This window comes from Solanum dulcamara, chromosome 10 (genome assembly GCF_947179165.1).
Source record: "Solanum dulcamara chromosome 10, daSolDulc1.2, whole genome shotgun sequence".
In the NCBI taxonomy this organism is placed as follows: Eukaryota; Viridiplantae; Streptophyta; class Magnoliopsida; order Solanales; family Solanaceae; genus Solanum; species Solanum dulcamara.
Genome location: NC_077246.1, coordinates 59,182,109 through 59,202,855, shown reverse-complemented (window position 1 = coordinate 59,202,855; position 20,747 = coordinate 59,182,109). Strand labels below are relative to the sequence as shown.

General features: G+C 31.5%; 1 protein-coding gene across 1 annotated transcript; it reads left to right on the top strand.

The window, feature by feature from the left end:
- The first annotated feature begins 8,903 nt into the window (after window positions 1-8,903).
- On the top strand, window positions 8,904-11,712 carry LOC129870060 (probable UDP-arabinopyranose mutase 2). Its single transcript, XM_055944641.1, is given in 5 exon segments — window positions 8,904-9,408; window positions 10,501-10,751; window positions 10,864-11,032; window positions 11,195-11,512; window positions 11,514-11,712. Coding segments are annotated over 5 exon segments (1,161 nt in total). The 5' UTR covers window positions 8,904-9,084; the 3' UTR covers window positions 11,613-11,712.
- The last annotated feature ends 9,035 nt before the right edge of the window (window positions 11,713-20,747 follow it).

The following is a 20,747-nucleotide window of genomic DNA, read 5'->3' as shown; positions in this document are numbered from 1 at the left end:
AAATGAATAAAAATGTCTTTTGTCTATAGTTTAATTTAAAAATATTCTTGTCGTCAATACTTTGATCCAAAAATATCTTTATTGTTACTTATGGTCAAAATGCATTTTTTCAAAATAAATATATTATTTATTTAATTTTATATTATTTATTTAATTTTTTAACACATTTTTTTCTAATAATATTTTTTATTAGCAAATATTTATCCTACTTTAATTTGGAAAAAAATCAATAATAAAAATATATCTTATTTTATTATAATTATTTTTTTAATGATGAGTTTACTATGAATTATGATCTTATATATATATGGCATATATTATTTATTAAAAGGGTACATAAAGTCATTTTATTTTAATTGATAAAATGATATTGAGAAGAAAAAATTATTTCCTATATTTTTATTAGTTAAGGAAAATAAGAATAAGGTCCTTAAAAGTAATATTTTTATTAGGAATAAGATGTGTTTTTAAAATATATATATATTTATTCGAAAAAGCTATTAATAGTAAGGACATTTTTGAATTAAAATATTGACGAAAAGAATATTTTTGAATCAAGCTATAAATGAAAAATATTTTTATTCATTTCACATTACTAAAGGGCATTTTGTGACGTCCAACCCAAAAAATAAAATCACAACAATTATTAAGAAATACAAGAATGAAAAAGAACAAAAAACTAATATATCCATCCTAATCATATTCTTTATATTTCTGTCTTTTCCTCAAGGATTCAAAAGACTGTAGAGTATATTTGTAAAGCCACAATATAATTGAAATTTGATGTAAGTAGATGTAATTATATTCTTTGGTATATTTGGTAAACTAAGTAATTACTTGATAGGAGATTAATTGGATGTAATTGAAGTGAAATAATTACACTCTTCAATTTTCAAGGGAGGATAAGAAATTGGTGTAATTATATTATGTAATTACATGAAGCTTTTTAAAATTCTTTTATTTTATATTTTTTTCATTTTAATTTATTTTTTATTTCTACTATTTTTTAAAAAATTATTTTTATTATTCTAATATTTTCTAAATATATATATATTTTATAATTTATATTTCATTTCATTCTCATTTTCAACCTTTACTTTTTCATTCGATGCAATTTTTCATATTATTTATTTATTTATTATTCTATTTCTTTTTTAAAATAATTTTGTTAGTATTCTAATTTTTAAAATCATATTTATGTACGTTGTATTAAAATTTGATATTAGAGCATTATGTTAAATTTTTTGTTTTGAATTTAGGATTTATGTTATATTTTCAATTTTATTTGTTTAGTAATATTGACTTAATATTTCACATTGCAAAACATTTATTTTTTAGTTAAACTTGATAGATTATTTTTTTTTCAAATGTTTTAATAATTTTATGATATTATATTTTATAATGTTAACATTTTTGTCAAACATACATTTTATGATGTTCATAAAAATCTTATACTTTTAGTTTATTTGATTAAATTATTTAAAATATACTAATTTAAAAAATATAAATAAATTATTTTTTTATAACATTAGTTAAGAACATATGTTTATTAATTAATATTTAATTTAATATCATTTATAAAGATCCTTATTTGCCTAATATAAAGTTTAAATTTAAAAAATTAACTTTTACTTTTATAATTTAATATAATCTTATAATTACACTTGTACAATCAAACAAAATAATTATAATTACTAGATTAATAATTATACAAATTCTAATTACCAAATGCCTTTTCAAACAGACCCATAAAGTACTTCATGCCATGTGAGGGCATGTTAAGGCCAGACACAAGATGCGCAATTAGCGTGGTTCAAAGGACGTGGGTAATACTCCTCTAATAATTTAGCATTTAACTTTTCATTTCTACTTCTATTGCATCTATCAACTTCAAAGTTAAAATGTATTTTTAAATATCATGTGCAATTCAATTTGGAAAAGTTATCTTCCAAAGAAATCTTTTTCAGCAAAGATATAGATTCTACGTATTTTATTTGCGTGGAATTGCAAAATTATATTTCCTCCATTTTATTTCATGTGGTATCTTTTACTTTTTAATACGTTCTAAAAAATATTATTTTATTATAATTAAAAATAATTTAACGTTAATTTTTTTTAATAAAATAATTTTTAACCACATAAATATCTAATGAATAATAATTGTTTTAAATTATAAATTTTAATTTTTTTTTAATATAATATTAAATCAAATGATATCTTTTATATAGATGAGAGGTGAATAACAAAATATTGTATTTGGTGCATATACTGAATATCATTTTTAACCAACGACCTTATATGTATATGTAAAAAATAAAGAAATCATGAACTACTATCTGAGACTTTTCCTTATTTTATGCACATGAACAGTTGGATGAACAGATGGCATTACTGTTGTTTACTAGTAGTTGTAATTTATTTAAAGCTAATTATATTACTCCTGAAAAGCGTCAGAGACTATGATTACTGCTTTAATTTTTCAAATCTGAGAGTTCCACATGTCACTTGTAAGTTCAAATTTAAATGCATGACAGTGGTATATCTATTGTCTACAGACTAAACTATGTCTCCTTCGAATATGCCACTCAAATCTTGGAATCTCCCCTTTTTTGCTTCCCTCTTTTCATTCTTCGATTGAATTATAAGCCCATTATAAATTGTTTTCAGTTATTTTAATTATTTGATTAGTTAATTAAAAATTATTTTATATTTAAATTAAATTTAAATAAATAATTAAATTTATTAAAAATAAATTTATTTTAAACAGTTTATAAATTTTAAAAAAAAAGTTATAGCCGCTATTTATTTTTTAAAATGTATAAACAATTTTTAAACTGTTTAAAATAAGTCTATCTAAACAGACTCTTCTTCCTATTGCCAAGTTACTTCTTGTGTCTATGTATAATAATTTAATTGGCGTCTTGATATGTGATATTATTTCATGATTTAAAATCAGTACTAAAATATGTAATGTTATCTCATAAGATAAAATTTTAAATTTTTAAAAAAAATTAATTTAAAAATTTTATATCAGAATTTTATATTTTTCAAATATAAAATTTGACTCACAAATCACACCTTTCCCTTGTCCAAAGTTTTACTCTCAAGCTTTTTAATTTTTTTTAAAAAAGGTATAAGTTAGAAATAAAAATTTATCAAAAATTATTTATTTCAAACCAAATACATGGCTTATATATATATCAACAAAAATATTTCCATTAAACAATTCCGTCATTGTATCACAATCTCACTATTATTTGAGATAACTTATTAGCAAGTAAATAACCCATACATATTATATATATTTTTAGAAGTGGTCATGGTTTGATTTGGATTGATTTTGGGGTATAATCAAAATTAAATTAATTTAGTTAGTTTTTAATTATTATAATCAAATCAACTATATTTATATCCATCGATTTGATTGTTTCGATTTTTAAGAAATATAATAATATTTCTCTCTTTTATTTCCCTACAATTAGAGGAAAAAATTACATCATTTTTCAATTTATATTCCGCTATTAACCTTTCATTGTGATGTCAATAATTTTCCTGGATTATGAATTTTTTTTCTTAATATCTATAAGCTTTAATCAAGTGAATAAAGTTGATAAGAAATATATGAAAAATATATAAATGTAATCTCATAGTTGTTTCTTTGAATATATGAGTTTGGATTCATGACTTTCGTCTAATGAATGAGCTTAATGTGACGATCCGCTATGTCATCATGTCATATAAGCACCACATAAATGCCATATGGAATAAAGTTATACATATGGAAGGCTTACATAGGAAGAAGGGTAGTCCTTGACTCATTGGTAGAAGATTGTAGAGATATATGGAGAATTTTCTTAGAAGACTTTAGAATTCCATGAATTTGCATGAGAGGTTCTTGGAATCTTATAGATATGTAGAGAATTCTAGAAAATGACTTATTTATAAATATGTATGGACTTATTTAATAATTATTATTTACATAATAGCTCCTAAGTTAGTAGTATAAATAGAGGGGCATTCATTTATAAAACCATCAAGCAAAATCAAGCAATCTTCCAAGCAATTTACAAGTCTTCTTAAAAACTCTCTCGTGTATTTCTTCAATCTAGCATTTTCTTAGCGATCTAGTTTGAAAGGGCTTACTTGAGCTTACAAGATCGTGAAAGAGTCGTGAGAAAGTTGTTGAGGGCCGCATGAAAGTATTAATTGGAGTCTAAGCCCGTGACAAAGTGGTATCAGAGCAAAGGTTGATATTAGAAAAATGGCAAGCGAGGTAGACATCAACGCTACTAACGTCGCCAACGTCAAGTCGGATGGTGAAATGAATCACCGTAGGGGAAGGAAGAATCTTAAGAAGAATAATGAGATATCGTTCGAACCTGCACCAAGTGAGGCCCTAACATCTTACTCACCTTCGACTACTGAGGTGAGTGATGACGAACGAGGGAAATAACCCGTGGACGTCACGACGGAGAATAAAGTAGATTATGAGGGTAGACGCCACAAAGCAGGTCATGGAGATTTAGGCAAGAGCTTGAACAAAGTCAATGGCAAGTTCTAGAATTTTGAAGACTTCACCCTCAAGGAGAACGACAACATCCGTAAGGAGTTGAATAGGCATAAAGTTATGGAGTATGAGATGAAGGAGACTATTACTTTTTTGGAGTGTCGGCTCATGGACGCACTGATCACGGTTGAAACCATGAAGACCAATATTAAAAAACTCAAGGGAGATATCAAACATGGAGGATCCGCAACGTTCAATGGAGACAAAGAGGCCAAGATCAAGGCTCCCAAGCCATCGGTGTTCAAAGGCGTCCGTGACGTGTAAGAGGTGGAGAAATTCCTTTGGCACTTGGAGAATTACTTCAAGTGTAACAAAGTGAAGAGTGACGAGACAAGGATCAAAACGGCCGTGTTATACCTCTCGAAGATGGTTATGTTGTGGTAGAAGCGAAAAGAGTCGGAGATAGGGAAAGGGCTTTGTACCATCGATACATGGGAGCAGTTCCGAGATGAGTTCAAGAAGGCCTTCTTCCCCAATAATATCATCTATGAGGCAAAGTACAGGTTTAGGGAGCTGAAGCAAACAGGCAGCATAAGGGCATACGTGAAAGAGTTCACCACTCTCACACTTTAGATTCCCAACCTCACAGATGAAGACATGTTGTTCCACTTCATGGATGAGCTACAACATTGGGCCAAGATGGAGTTGGAACGCCGACAGATCAGGACTATCGATGAAAACCTCACACAGGCTGAAGCTTTGACAAACTTCAGCCATGACAAGTATGTCCAAGAAAGAGGAGATAAGCGAGAGGTAGTTATCACCAAGGAGGGGAAGATCGTGCCAAAAGAAAAAAAGCAACAACCACACCCAAGAATCATGACACCTATAAATCTGATGGCAAGAAGTCTGGACGTAGAAGTGATGCTGACAGGAAGGCACATACTACAAAGGGAGATGGTTGCTACATATGAGGAGGGCCACATGGCTATGCAAGATGCCCTGAACTGAAGAACCTTGGTGCCATATTACGGGAATGGAAGGAGAAATATGTACAAAAGTAAGGACAATATTAGGGCACAATGCAATTGGGCCTAATTGGATTGTGCGGAGCTATCGCAAAGTAATCAGGAAAGCCAAAATAATACGACGCACAGTATGTAGACATCACGATCAATAAACGATCCGCTCGTGCTATGATTGACACAGGTGTAGAGACCAATATCATGACCAAGTCAATAGCAACAAAGTTGGAGCTAAGTTACAGTCCAAGCAACACCTGCCTCAAGACGGTCAATGCACCTCTGACTTCCATGTGCGGAGCCGCTCATGGAGTGGACATTACGTTGGGCAAGTGACAAGGTAAGACTAACTTCACCGTCGCTCTCTTAGATATTTTAAATATAATTCTTAAACAAGAGTTCTTCCAAAGGTGCCATACATTGATCGATCCCTACCTCCAACAACTCTTGGTCATGGAGCAAGAAGGATCATATATGGTTCCCCTAGTCAAGATGCCAAAGACGGAAGGACCAACTCAAGTTCAAGCTATACAACTTGTGAAGGTGCTCAGGAAGAAGGGGTCGATGGTCTTGAAAACCACTACATGTTTTGAGAGAGACACAGACAAAGTCATTGTCGTGTTCCACCTCCATTAGAAAGGGAAATTATCGGAGAAAGCTACACGAAAATGATATGTGGCTATTCAAAGATAAGATTCGAGAATTTATGCAACAGTAATGCACCGTGATCGTCGCAACATCAGGTGGAGGAGAGTATGATGACCTGCCACGTCATTATGCCACATAAACACCACATAAGTGTCACACAGAACAAAGTTATCCATGTGGAAGCCTTACATAGGAAGAAAGGTAGTCATTCGTAAAAGATTCTAGAGATATGTGGAAAATTCCCTTGAAAGATTTTAAAATTTCATGGATTTGCATGGAAGGTCGCTAGAATTTTTTAGCTATGTAGAGAATTTCTAGAAAATGACTTATTTGTAAATATGTAGGGACTTATTTAATTATTATTATTTACAGCGTATCTTTCTTCAATCTAGGGTTTTCATAGCAATCTAGTTTGAAAGAGCTTACTTGAGCTTACAATATCGTGAGAGAGTCGTGAGTAAGTTCTCGAGTACCGCACGAAAGTTTTAGTTGGAGTCTAAGTCCGTGACATTAAGGTGTAAAGTCCATTAACTTATTAGAGATAAATAAATTTTTCATGAAAAAGTATAAAATATATATATAAAGAATTTTTAAAAAATTATTTATATAATTTATTAGTTTGATTTGTTTTCTTATTCAGTTTATTTCAATAAAACATAATCAAATCAAATATTATCATTTTTCTTAATATTTTGATCCAAATCAAATCAAAATTAAATAAAATTAATGTATTTAATATTTGGATTGATTGTAATCCAACAATGAACCGGCTGTGTATTTTTTTTTATTTTTTATTCGAGGTTCAGTATTTATATTGAGATTTAATTAATTCGAATTCGCACCTCATAAAACTTTATTCGAGGGGAAGCATACTCTACAAAAAAAAATCACTCAAAATTTAAATTCGAGACCTTTGAACAACATCCCCCGATCACATTTGGTGATCACATTTGGTGGTAACACACTGTATTTCAAAGTGTTGAAACAAGTTATAACCCGCCAATCAACGATTTAAAAAAGGACCAAATTGAAAATAAGTAGAAGAAGAGTTTCCGTCAACGTTTGTAAGTCGTTGGCAGCTGGAGAAACTTCAATAAAAAATGAAGAAAATTAAACGCGTTAAACCTCCTACTACTTTTCTTTGGTGACTCATCTTTCATCTTTTGATTAAGACAACAGTAATTTCCTAACTTATTAAGGAATATGAACTTGTATGATTTTTTCTTTTTCTTTTTCTTTTTTAGTAAATAGGATTTACGTATTGAATTTTGAATTTCGGATTTGGGAAATATCGAAAAATTCAAAAATGTAATACCTTATATTTATCCTTGCTAATTATACATATATAAAATTCATATACCTAATATTAAGTTTATTACCAAGCTAAGTTGGTCAATATATCTTATTAGGCTGATGAATAGTGCAATTTGAGTTACATTCACTATGACTGTTTTTCATCGTCATTTAAGGTGTTGTGACACATTATACTTAATAAAACATATTAATTGATATCTAAATCGTATAAAAATTAGAAGGATTGATTAGTGTTTCATTTGAATATGAACTGTTTGTTGTATGATCTATCTAAATATGACTTTACTTTGTTTAGATTAAAAATTCCTTGATAATTGTTATTGGTTAAATAAATATTTTATTTGAATGACTATGGTAAGTATGAAAAATTAGTAAGGCAATTTGATAGGGATACTTTATTAGGATGTTTGTTGTAGTAAAGCAGAAACTCAACTTATAATTAAACTCAAAACTAAAATTCTGAATAAATGAAACCAATCAATCCGAAACCAATCTTAAAAAAAGTGATGCATTCCATTTTTATTGTTTTTGATTTTTCATTCAATGTTCTGTATTCGTATTGAAATTTAATTAATTTGGATTCGTGCCAGATAGAATTTCATTTGAGGAAAAACGCTTTCTGCCAATTTATTTTTATATTTAGAAGCCGAACCCGATACCTCTTTTTAAAAGAGAAACAGTCCCATCTGCCGCGTCACATCCTTTGATGATATTCAAATTTATTTGAATTTAATTTTTGAATCTAGAAATTAAAAATCTAAATCGAAGTTTTTATATTAACGACTTTCCCACCCAATATGAACCAGCAAGTTATAGAAGAAAACTAGCTAATTATTAGGTTAACACGAGCTTCAATAATTTATTCAACACATAATGACCAATAGAAGAGTAATAATATATCATATTACTTAGAGAGCTTCTATTAGTAAATCGGGGAAAAATACAAAGACATCAAATTCAAGTATGTGGGATTTTTTTTGTAGTATAAACGATTTTCGAAAAAAATAACTAATTCATATTAGAGGAGTATTTATCATAACTAAATCTTTACTTTTTCAAAAATAAATGAATTCAAATAAATGACTTTATTTAAAGGTGTTTGAAAACTAATATTCTTTTCGTCTCAAAATATTTATCACGTTTCACTTGAATTAAATAATTTAAAATTATAAAAGGTTAACTTTGTTTAAAAATTTGATATAATTTTATTTAATTCATATCTAATTAAAATTTATAATTAAATTTATTTCTATATGAATTTGTAAGATTATTGAATTCATGTGTAATTAGGATTTATAGTCAAATTTGTATGGAAATAGATTTTCCTATTTTAAATTAAAGTAGGTTTCCTAATGTTATAAATACGGGTCTACCTATATTTTTTCATAATATCGAATTCTCTTGTCGGTAAAAGATTACCATATAATTTTTCCCATACCAATTGACACGTTTCTACGGTAATTGAAGTCAACAATACTACTACAAGCTGTTTTTCCAGAATTGTCTTTCTATAAATATATAATATCTCCCAATTTTCCTCTGTCACTTCAAGAACCGTTTATTCCCCCCTTTTTCTTTCAGATCCATTGTCCCATGGCAGGAGCTTCAATAACACCAACACCATTGTTGAAAGATGAGCTGGATATAGTCATACCCACAATCAGAAATCTTGATTTCTTGGAGATGTGGAGACCCTTTTTCCAGCCATATCATCTCATTATTGTTCAAGATGGTGACCCTTCTAAGATCATTAAAGTCCCTGAAGGATTTGATTATGATCTTTATAATCGTAATGATATTAACAGGATTCTTGGACCAAAAGCATCTTGTATCTCTTTTAAAGACTCTGCTTGTAGGTGCTTTGGTTATATGGTGTCTAAGAAGAAGTATATTTACACCATTGATGATGATTGCTTTGTGAGTATTAAGTCAATTTTGCTCCTTTTTATGTGATTTATGAGGTTTTTGTTTTGTGGGTGTCGAGAAAAATTGGATCTTGATGAGTTTTGGATGGGGGTTTACCTTTTTCTTTGTGATTACTTGGTTTTGTTTTGTCGGTGTTGAGAAAATTGGATCTTGGTGAGTTTATGGGGTTTTTTTGATTGTCAACTTTTTGTGTTTTGTTTGGTACTTTCTTGGGGTTATGACTAGGGGTTTGAAAGAATAAGAGTGTTGAATGCTGTTAGAAGGTTTATAATTTGTTTGGATCTCTTCAATTAAGGTAGGTTTGGGTTTTATTTTATTTGGACCTAGGAGATCTAATTAAGAATCTCATGATCTGCAACTATATGGTGTTTGGAAATACTTTGATAGCATAAATCTCTTCTTTCGGTCAAAGTTTCATGTGGTTATTTACATTGTGTGGTACTCTCTGTGTCACTAGATGGAGTAGTTTTGTGAAGTTAATTGGGGTGACAATGTTAGTTTATAAGACAATTTATTTTATGTTTTGCACCATTAAGACTTTTTTTTTTTGCATAATTTTAAAATTAAAGAGATCCAAACTTGATCTTGGTGTATGTGAGCCAGATCTTGCAGTGGCTTCATGTTTTCTTGACCTAAGATTTTGTTTGTTTCTTACTGTTTGAACTTTGAAGCCAACTGTAATGTAATTATGCTACTTCACTTAATGATACCTCCTTTTAGAATTGAGTGCTTTTATGTGATAATCTTTGTTGATTGACTTGGTCCCATGCAATGATGGTGCCCTTTTAAAATAATGCCTTCTTATCTAAGGGATGCTTTACTAGTAAAGAAGAAGCCTTTCTATCTTAGGCCCATATATTTGGCAATTGTGTCACACTTTTTACCAATTTTTCCAATTATTGCTTGCTCCATGGATGTCACATCTGGTTTTTGAACCTTCTATCTAGAACAAGTTTTTGATCTACTTAGGAATTCTATTGAATCCCACTTCTTAGAATGTTCCAATGCCCTTGATCTGATAGTTTATTTTGTTTGTCATTCATTTGATCACATGCTGAACTCTTGTTACTTGTTGATGTGCAGGTGGCCAAAGATCCATCTGGCAAAGACATCAATGCTCTTGAGCAGCACATAAAGAACCTGCTATGTCCTTCAACTCCACATTTCTTTAACACTCTGTATGATCCATATAGAGAAGGGGCAGATTTCGTTCGTGGATACCCTTTCAGTATGCGTGAGGGTGCTGCCACAGCTGTTTCTCATGGTCTTTGGCTCAACATCCCCGACTATGATGCACCTACTCAACTTGTTAAGCCACGTGAGAGGAACACGAGGTATGAGCTTTTCCCATGAATCAAATTATAAGAGCTTATTGAATTTGTTATTGTTGTTACTTGGAAACTTTTGGTTAACTAGTTTACATTATAACATCTGTACAATTTCTAGATATGTGGATGCAGTCATGACAATTCCTAAAGGCACTTTGTTCCCCATGTGTGGAATGAATTTGGCATTTGACCGTGAGCTGATTGGACCTGCAATGTACTTTGGCCTCATGGGTGATGGTCAGCCAATTGGTCGTTACGATGATATGTGGGCTGGCTGGTGCATTAAGGTAATATCAGTTCTTTCTGCGGTTGACTTGTTAAGATAGAAATAATTGATCATAGTAACTTCCAGAGTAAACCCCAAGACTAGCTTGGATGACCTTTTTTGTGTCTTTGAGCATATTTTTGTAGAATGAATGAATTCTGACGTCGAGTCATCTGATTTGTAGGTCATATGCGACCATTTGGGACTAGGTGTCAAGACTGGTCTGCCCTACATATGGCACAGCAAAGCAAGCAACCCCTTTGTTAACCTTAAAAAGGAGTACAAAGGCATCTACTGGCAAGAAGAGATCATTCCATTTTTCCAGTCTGCAACTCTTCCTAAAGATTGCACAAGTGTTCAGCAGTGCTATCTCGAACTGTCCAAACAGGTCAAGGATAAACTTTCCGCTGTAGACCCCTATTTCACCAAGCTAGCAGATGCCATGGTCACATGGATTGAAGCCTGGGATGAGCTCAACCCTACTGGGGAAGGTTTGGCTAAGCCTTCCATCTCGAATGGCCCGGCAAAGTAGATTCCATTTAGCTTATGGTCCTTCCTTTTTACAGATTGAGTTGAGCTGGATACAATATTTATCTATTTAGTTGTTTAATTTTTGTCTAGGATTTACTTTATTGTAGACTTTTATGGAGACTATTATTTATTTTTCGAATTTAATTCCAAACGTTTGAGTTCGTTATTATATCCCGCTGAGTAGAAATGGTTTTAATCGCTCTTTGATGCTTCATATCTCCCTCATGTTACTTTGTTCATGATGTTAGGCTGTAGTTTATTGTTACCTAGAACACCATAGTATATGTCGTCTAGGTTGCGCAAAATGTTTTGATTTCGGGCATTCAATATTTTGTGATGGCTATCAACCTAGTGCATTTATTCAGATTTGATACTCGTACTTGAGATCGATTATGTTCTGTGGAAGTTGCATTTTATTGTTGAGTAGCTGTAAATACACACATTGGTTACATGATTTTGAGTTAGAGGTGTTGAATTCAAATGGTGGGCGTAGTTGTCATGGTAGAAAATATTGGTTTGAAGGAAATCAACCTTAGAAATTTGCACCAGCACAACTCAGCCCATGGGCCTAATCATATCATAGATTGATCTCACTAATAAGGGCAAAACATATGGGAAAGTTACGTAAATATACATTATTAAGAAAATATTTATCATTTATAGCAATAAGAAATTTTTTTCAGTGAACACTTATAATACATTTATAATACAGTTTTAATACATATTATAGAGAACTATTTATAAAACATATATAATACAAGTTTTATAGATGTATAATACATTTATCACATACTTTAATAGACTTATAATACATTATGTTAGTTTCTTACTATACAAACATAATATATATTTTAAAACACTTATAATACATTTATATTGTATGCATAATTCACTTTTAATACAAGTATAGATTTGCCATAGTATTGCTATGTATTTCTATAAATGATAATAAATAAAAAATATCGTTAAAATCAGTAATTAATTTTTAAAAAGCACTCAATCAAGTAATTTTTCCAAAACATAACATATGAGTCAATTGAGTCAATTGAGCCCATACACATAATATATGGAGCCATCTATCTAACACAATGTATGAATGGAAAAATGGAAAATTAAACCAGCTGACAGCCCCACAACATGTCTACCATTTTTCTAGCCCAACTTTACAAAATTATTCAAAATAGCCCAATTTGAACAAAATGACCATGTTTGATATAATTAAGTATACTTTATATAAATTTCATGGTGTAAGGAGCAAATTACATCATATTCCTACCTTTTTTTCTATTTACTTCAAATTTGCCACATCTAGATACATAGGAGCCATCCGGATACATCAATTGTAATACATTAGACAACTTGATTGTTACATTTAAAAAGAAAATTAAATGTAAAATTAAATATCAGTTCCACAAATCACGCAAAACAAATTGATATTAATCTCTCCCAAAATTTTAGGAACTTCAAACAATTCAAATTTTAAATTTTCTTCTCTCCAATCTAATCCCAAATCTTAAATTTTTTTCTTTAATTTGAAGCAAACTAAAAAGAAAAATAAGACCAAAAAAGAAAATTAACAAAATAGAAATGTGAAAATAAGCTATTTTTAGTACCATGTATAATTACCTTCACCATGACAAATCCAATATCTGAATTTTCCTCCCAAGACTCATACAATCTACTTGATCGACCAGCCTAACATTCAAAATAGGGTCAATTACAGTCTTACAAAGCCATAAACAAGCACATTTTTAAAAGAGGAAAATGACGAACCATATAAAGAGTAAGAACATTAAGAGAATATGGTCTATTTAGAATAATTGCTCTTGATTTAACCCTTCTTCATCTTCTTCTTTATGCATTTTTTCTTTTCAGTATTCCTAAATTCTGTTCTCCCAATCTATTCTAAAAGATGCAATTTTTTTATCACATACTTTATACCTTGTATTAAAGAAATTTGTACTTAAATTTGCAGCAGTTATGTATCAAGTACAGAAGCATACAAATGATACATATAATTTTATGATTAACAGGCCTAGGGTTATATATCAGAATAACCCTAGGTTTATGAATGATACTAGATAAATGTATATGGTACTAAATTGTACTTAAATTTGCAGTAGTTATGTATCAATTACAGAATCATACACATAATACATAAAATTTTATGATTCACGGACTTAGAGTTATGTATCAAAAATTATCCTAGGTTTGTGAATGATATTAGATGAATGTATATGATACTAAATTATACTTCTATTCGCAGTAGTTATGTATCAATTACAAAACCATACACATGATATATAGAATTTTATGATTCATAGACTTAGAGTTATGTATAAAAAATAATCCTAGATTTGTGAATGATACTAGATGAATGTAACTGTTACAAACTTTTACTTATATTTGAAATAATTATGTATCAAGTACAGAATCATCCAAATGATACACATAATTTTATGATTGACAGAATTAGCGTTACGTATTAATCATATGATTGTGAATGATGCTAGTTGAATGTATCTGGTACTAACTTATTCTTCATTTTGCAGCATTATATGTATCTAGTACAGAACAATATATATGATACATATAATTTCATGATTGACAGACTTAGGGTTATGTATCAAAAATAACTATAAGTTTGTGAATGATACTAGTTGAATGTGTCTAGTTACAAAATTTACTTAAATATGAAGAAGTGTGTATCTAGACAGAACCATACACATGATACATGAAAATTTATGATTCAAAAACTTAGGGTTATGTATCAAAAACATTATTTCAACATGATACATTACATTATAAGTTGTAATGTATCATAATGCTGAAAACTATAGGATTATACATGATTTTAAAGGTAAAAAACTACTAGATACATTAGAAATCGAAACCTTCGGTAAATAAGGACTTTTCCATAAAATTCCAAATTTAACTTTTCTACCTCTTTTTATTTGTGTGGGTGGGTGGGAGGGTATTTCCACATTAAGTTTAGAGGAAGAAGATACATCCTTCTTCAACTTCTCTTTATCAATATTCAGATTTGTCATTGCTAATTGATGTAATTAATCATGCACTTGTTTGGATTTGTTTTCAGCCTAATCATCATCATCAGAATCATAAACACGATTAATGTTAGCTATGTTTAACTGGATAATATCAATTCTAAAAGAAGGAGCATCATCCATATGTAGCAGGATTTTGAATATGCAAAAACAAAAAAAATATGAACTGTAAGTTGAAGAAAAGGAAATACTACCTATTGAGGAAGTTGAAATAGACTGACTGGAGAGAGAACTAATTTGAATTTCAAACTTGTAATTAATTCTAAGATCGTGGGAGTGAAAATAGAAAGAAATTAGATGAGTGGGAAAAAGAAGAGGAAAACGTGGGTTTGGATGAGAGAGAAACAATGTATCCGATGAAATTGAGTTTTGAATTAAAAAAAGAAAATTTTGAAATATTTTAAAATGATAGGAAATAATAGAAAATATGATAAATAAAGATATGTAGATAAGTATTTTTTTCTTATTATTAATCCTTTTTTCTTTGAAAAGGTTGAGGATAAGCTTAGGTTTTGAGCTTAGGATATCAAAATAAATAAAAAAATTGTTGTTTATTTTTTTTGTTGCTCTTTTTATTTTTTTTCCTTTTCTGATTCACTTCTTTTATGGAAAAATGAGTATTTATGTCCTTTTTAATTTTTTTATTTATTAAGTAGGAGATGTATGACAGTCAAATAAATATAGATATGCATGACCATTTTTTATATTTTTTTAAATATTTTATTTCAATTATTTTGTGATATTTAAAAGAATTTTTATATTTGATTTTTTGTTTCCCTTTTTAAATCTTTTTTCCTTTTCTAATTGTTAAACGTTTTTTGTTGAAAAATGAATATTTGTCTTTTTAAAAAAAAAATTATTCTTCTATTTATTTAGGTAGAAATCCATGATAGACAAATAAATATTGATATAGATACATTACGTAATTATTTATATACTATCGATACACGATTATACATCATTTATACAATGCAGATACATTACATGCATATTTATACAATATTGATATATTACATATACACTATATAACTATTTATACATCATATATACATGCTTATGCACTATTTATACAATATCGATACATGTTTATCCACTATTTATACATGACGATACATTACATATATACTACATTAGTAGTAAAATATTGATACATTACATATACACTACATAATTGTTTGTACATCATACATACTTGTTTTTACACAATTTATACAATATTAATAAATGAAATTATTTTTTTTTTTAAAAAACGCAGCAAAAGAAAAATAAAATAAGTTTTTTTTTTTAAAAAATTAACGTTGAAAAAAAATGAGAAAACAACAATGGACTAAGACCTTGGGCGGAAATCTGTTGAGCCCATGACACTTTTGGGCTAGTTTTTCTGTAAAGAGAAAATATGCTACTTTTTTTGGTAGTGCTTTTATTTTGGGAAAATTACACTAAATAGACTTAATTGTGAAACTATTTACCCAAATGGGACCCAACCCAAACTATTTACCTTTGATAGACTCATTACTCAAATTATTTATCTTTTTACTTCACTTTCTCCCTTTTAATTTCGTGCATGACGTCATACTGATGTCAGCATCACCGTTATGAAATAATCCTCTGTGATACTCCATCGGTATATTGATATCATATCGGTATCATATAGGATTGAGTTTAATTCTCTGTGATACTGTCATGACCCAAGCCTAGGGCCTAGGTGCGACACGCCGAATGAGACACCCTGAGGTACCTCACCCAAGCCTCTTAGCATTCACATGACTTTTCATAGGTAATGACATTCAAGAATGAGCGGAAATAAAAGGGAATAATGGGACTAAGGGAAACAACATAGTATAAGAGTAATTCATCAACATCAACATCGTCTATTTGTCCAACAATACGTCTACTACTTTAGACCTGACGGGGGCTAAGACATGTCCCTAGCTCACCCTCATAATAAATGAAAATAAGTATCGTGATAAGTATCCCAAAAGTCTTTAAATAAGAAAGCTAGAAAGGAAAAGATGTTGTTCCCAAATCATGGGAACTCACCAACAAAGTAGCCTTCAACGTAATCAACTAGCCATCTGGAGGTGAGTGTGGAGCAACGCCGGTCCCTACATGGTAATATCATATAGGCAATAAAGTATGCATTAGTACTTTGAATGTACTAAGTATGTGAGCATGCATTATAATGAAAAACATTAAGGCATATGTAAGTAAAGTATGTAGATGAGTGCATGAATGAATAATCAAGTAATGAGCATTTGAAACCTTCATTTGTGGGAAGATGACCGTAACCGATATTTAAGACCATGCGAGCTATTATATGGAATCCAACATAAAACCCTACATTGGCATGGCAGACTACTTGCCGGGTAGAACTCCGTCAACTTTATTCATTTTTTTAATATTTAGGGATAATTGTGGATCCACTAGTCTAAGCCTACAAGGGCTCCTATGTTGACACATAGTTAATGAGACAAGGGGTTGCTACTAGGATTCCCTTACCAAATTCCACCTCAATGCCCCATTCGGTGCTAAGTCAATCCCACGGAAATAGCTCATATAGTATAAGAATATAATCATTTACATAGCTTTAGATCATCAAAACATCATTTGGTAGAATTGCTCATTAAAACATTTTATTTGATTCACACAAGTAAGAATTGGCCTTTCACAAGTGGAATACATCATATCATAATTATTTCATCATTTCATAAGACTCCCTTTAATCACAAATATTTTCTTTCATAAACATTCATTTTGGAGTCAAAACTTTCAATTCGAACTTCATTGAAATATAGAAAACTAGGTGGGTTCTATTCATTCAACTTTTAAATTATTTAAAATAATGCTAGCATGCATGAGAGTAATGAAATGCATCAATTAAGATATCTTTTAAACAACTCACCAAAATATCTTGAAACCCTTTCATGCCTTCATATTAGGACCTTTAATAAAATCATCAATTTTATGCAATTAAGAGTCAATATATACTAAGATAGATAAATAAGCTTTAAATAAACAACAATTCATGCATTTGGAATCATGATATAGAAACCCATAAGATTTCACCATTTGAAATTGAACTATTAAGTTGTGAAAATATTTGGGTTCCATGGGTGGAGGAACCCATGAATGAGATCTACATACCTTGGGTAATAATACCCTAATGCAAGCTTGAAAGCAATGGAGAACTGAAGAACCTTGAATGAAACCCTAGACCTTGAAGATGAAACCATTGGGAGAACATGAGAGGAGGGAATTTTTTGTTTGAGTCTAAATGTGAGAATGAGGGATTGGAATAGCTTAGGGTCCTTAGATAGAGTCAATTCAGTCCCCAAAACAACCCCACTTCAATATTAAAACATAGAAAAAGACCAAAATACCTTTTTTAAAACTAGCCGGACTAGGCTTCACGGAGGACCCATCATAGCCCGTGGTGCTCACCACGGCCCGTGGTGGTGTTCCGTGGTAAATGACTTGGAGGAAAATTTTTGGAGTCTGCAGGAAAAGTCTCAGGACTTCCTCCACGCAAACCTTCACAATTCGTGGAGGGCATCATGACCCGTGAAACGTGGTCGTGGTGTAGGTCCTGCAGGAGAGCCTGCAGAAGTGACCACCATGAAACACACCACGGTCTGTGAAGAGCTCCATTTCTTGTAGTGGTCGTCCATGGTCCTTGCCTTGGAATATTTTCTGAGGCCTTAGGAGAGGGGTCACCACGGAGGGCTCTACGGTCCGTGGTGCTCACCACGATCCGTGGTCCCTTCCCTGCAGGTTTGAGTGTCTGAATACCTACCATGGTTGCTCACCATGGTCCATGGTACATACCACGGCCCGTGATGGTCTTCCATGGTCATCACCTGGTGCCAGTTTCTATATTTTTTTGAGATTTAATCCTTTATTCCCAGTTTTAGGACTTTCCAACTTCCGAGGTCTTACAATATCTCTCCTTTGGGAACATTCGTTCTCGAATGAGAATCATTAATATAGAAAAGGACACGACACAAGGACTAGCAACCCAATATAAATACAATGCCACTAGAAATGTATAGAACATGAGATCTTTAGACTTAAAATAAAACATGACTTAAAAATTTAACTTCATGAACCTGCATGCATATGAAGACTTAGGAAAAACTGAAACATAGGAGTCTTAAACATTTGAGCATGAATAACTTAGTACCTTAGGCTTGAGTAGAATGAAAGAGATAAGGGTATCATTTCATCATATCCGCTTCCGCTTCCCATATAGCACTTTCAACTTGTTGATTCCTCCAAAGGACTTTAACGGATGCAACTTTCTTGTCCCTCAATCTCTTGACTTGCCGGTCCAAAATTTCAAACCAGAACCTCTTCATAGTTCAAGTTTTTTTCAAAACTCACTACTTCCAATGGGACAATGGAACTAGGATCCCCCCTTTCTCAACATAGACACATGGAACACCGGATGAACCATGGACATTTCCAATGACAATTCCAACTCATAAGCAACCTTGCCCACACATATTAAGATTCTATAATGCCCTACATACCTTTGGCTCAATTTTCCTTTCTTACCAAACTGAACTACACCCTTCATGAGTGAAACTTTCAAGTATACCAATCATCCACATTAAATTCAAGTTCCCTTCTCCTAGTATCGAAATAGGACTTTTGGCGACTTTGAGCCGTCTTCAACATTTATTTAATGACTCTCACCTTTTCCAAAGTATCAAACACCAGATTAGGACCTAACAAGGTTATCTCACCTACTTCGAACCAACCAACCGGAGATCTACATCATCTCCCATATAAAGCCTCAAATGGTTCCATCTAAATACTTGAGTGATAGCTATTATTATAGGAGAACTCAATAAGCGGTAGATAGTCGTCCCAACTTCCCTTGAACTCCAACACACAAGCCCTTAACATATACTCTAGTATTTGAATTATTCGTTCGGCTTGCCCATCTATTTGAGGATGGAATGCAGTTCTTACTTTACCTTGGTGACAAGACCCCTTTAAAACGACCTCTAAAAATGAGAAGTGAATTAGGTACCACAATCCAAAGTAATTGACAATAGTACCCCATACAACCTTACCAATTCCCGAATATAGAACTTGGTATAATCCTCAGCACTATAAGAAGTCTTGACCAATGGAAAGTGAGCCAACTTAGTCATCTTATCGACAATCACCCAAATTGAATCATGACATTTTTGAGTATGAGGAAAACCCACTACAAAATCTATGTTCACATCTTCCCACTTCCAAGTGGGTATTTCTATGTCTTGTGCTAGGCCACCCGACCTTTGATGTTTGGATTTAACTTGTTGACAAGTTGGAAATTTGGCCAAGAACATTGCTATGTACTTTTTCATGCCACCCCACCAATAGAGCTCTTTTAAGTCTCGGTACATTTTCGTCAAATCGGGAATAATAGAGTATGAAGAATTATGAGCCTCTTTCAAGATGAAACTCCTTAGGCCATCCACATTCGGAACTCATAACCGACCTTGATAGTGTAGTACTCCATCTCCCCTTTATGAAAAGACCTCTACTTTTTTTTCCTTTGCCAACTTCTTTATCTCTACTAACATCGGGTCAAGGTCTTGTTTTGACTTAATATCCACCACCAAAGTTGATTCCGACCCGATATGAACAATCATACTGCCATCATTGGAATCACTCAACTTCACTCCTAATATAGCCAACCGGTGAACATCCTTTACCAATTCCCTCTTTCCTTCATCAACATGAACCACACTCCCTATAGATACTCTACTAAGTGCATCGGCAACAACATTGGCCTTATTCGGATGGTAATACACACTCTTGTCATAGTTCTTGAAGAGTTCTAGCCATCTCTTTTGCCTTAAATTGAGGTATTTTTTAGTGAACACATATTGGAGACTCTTGTGATTGGTGAACACATCCATATGTAGCCCATACAGATAATGCCACCAAATTTTTAGAGCAAATACAATGACCGCCAACTTGAGATCATGGGTAGGGTAGTTAGTTTGTTCACCTTCAATTGCCTAGAAGCATAGGCTATAACCTTGATGTTTTGCATCAAGACACAACCCAAACCAACCTTTGAAGCATCATAATAAACCACAAATCTTTCTAACCTTTCCGTTAAAGTCAAGCTAAGAGCGGAGG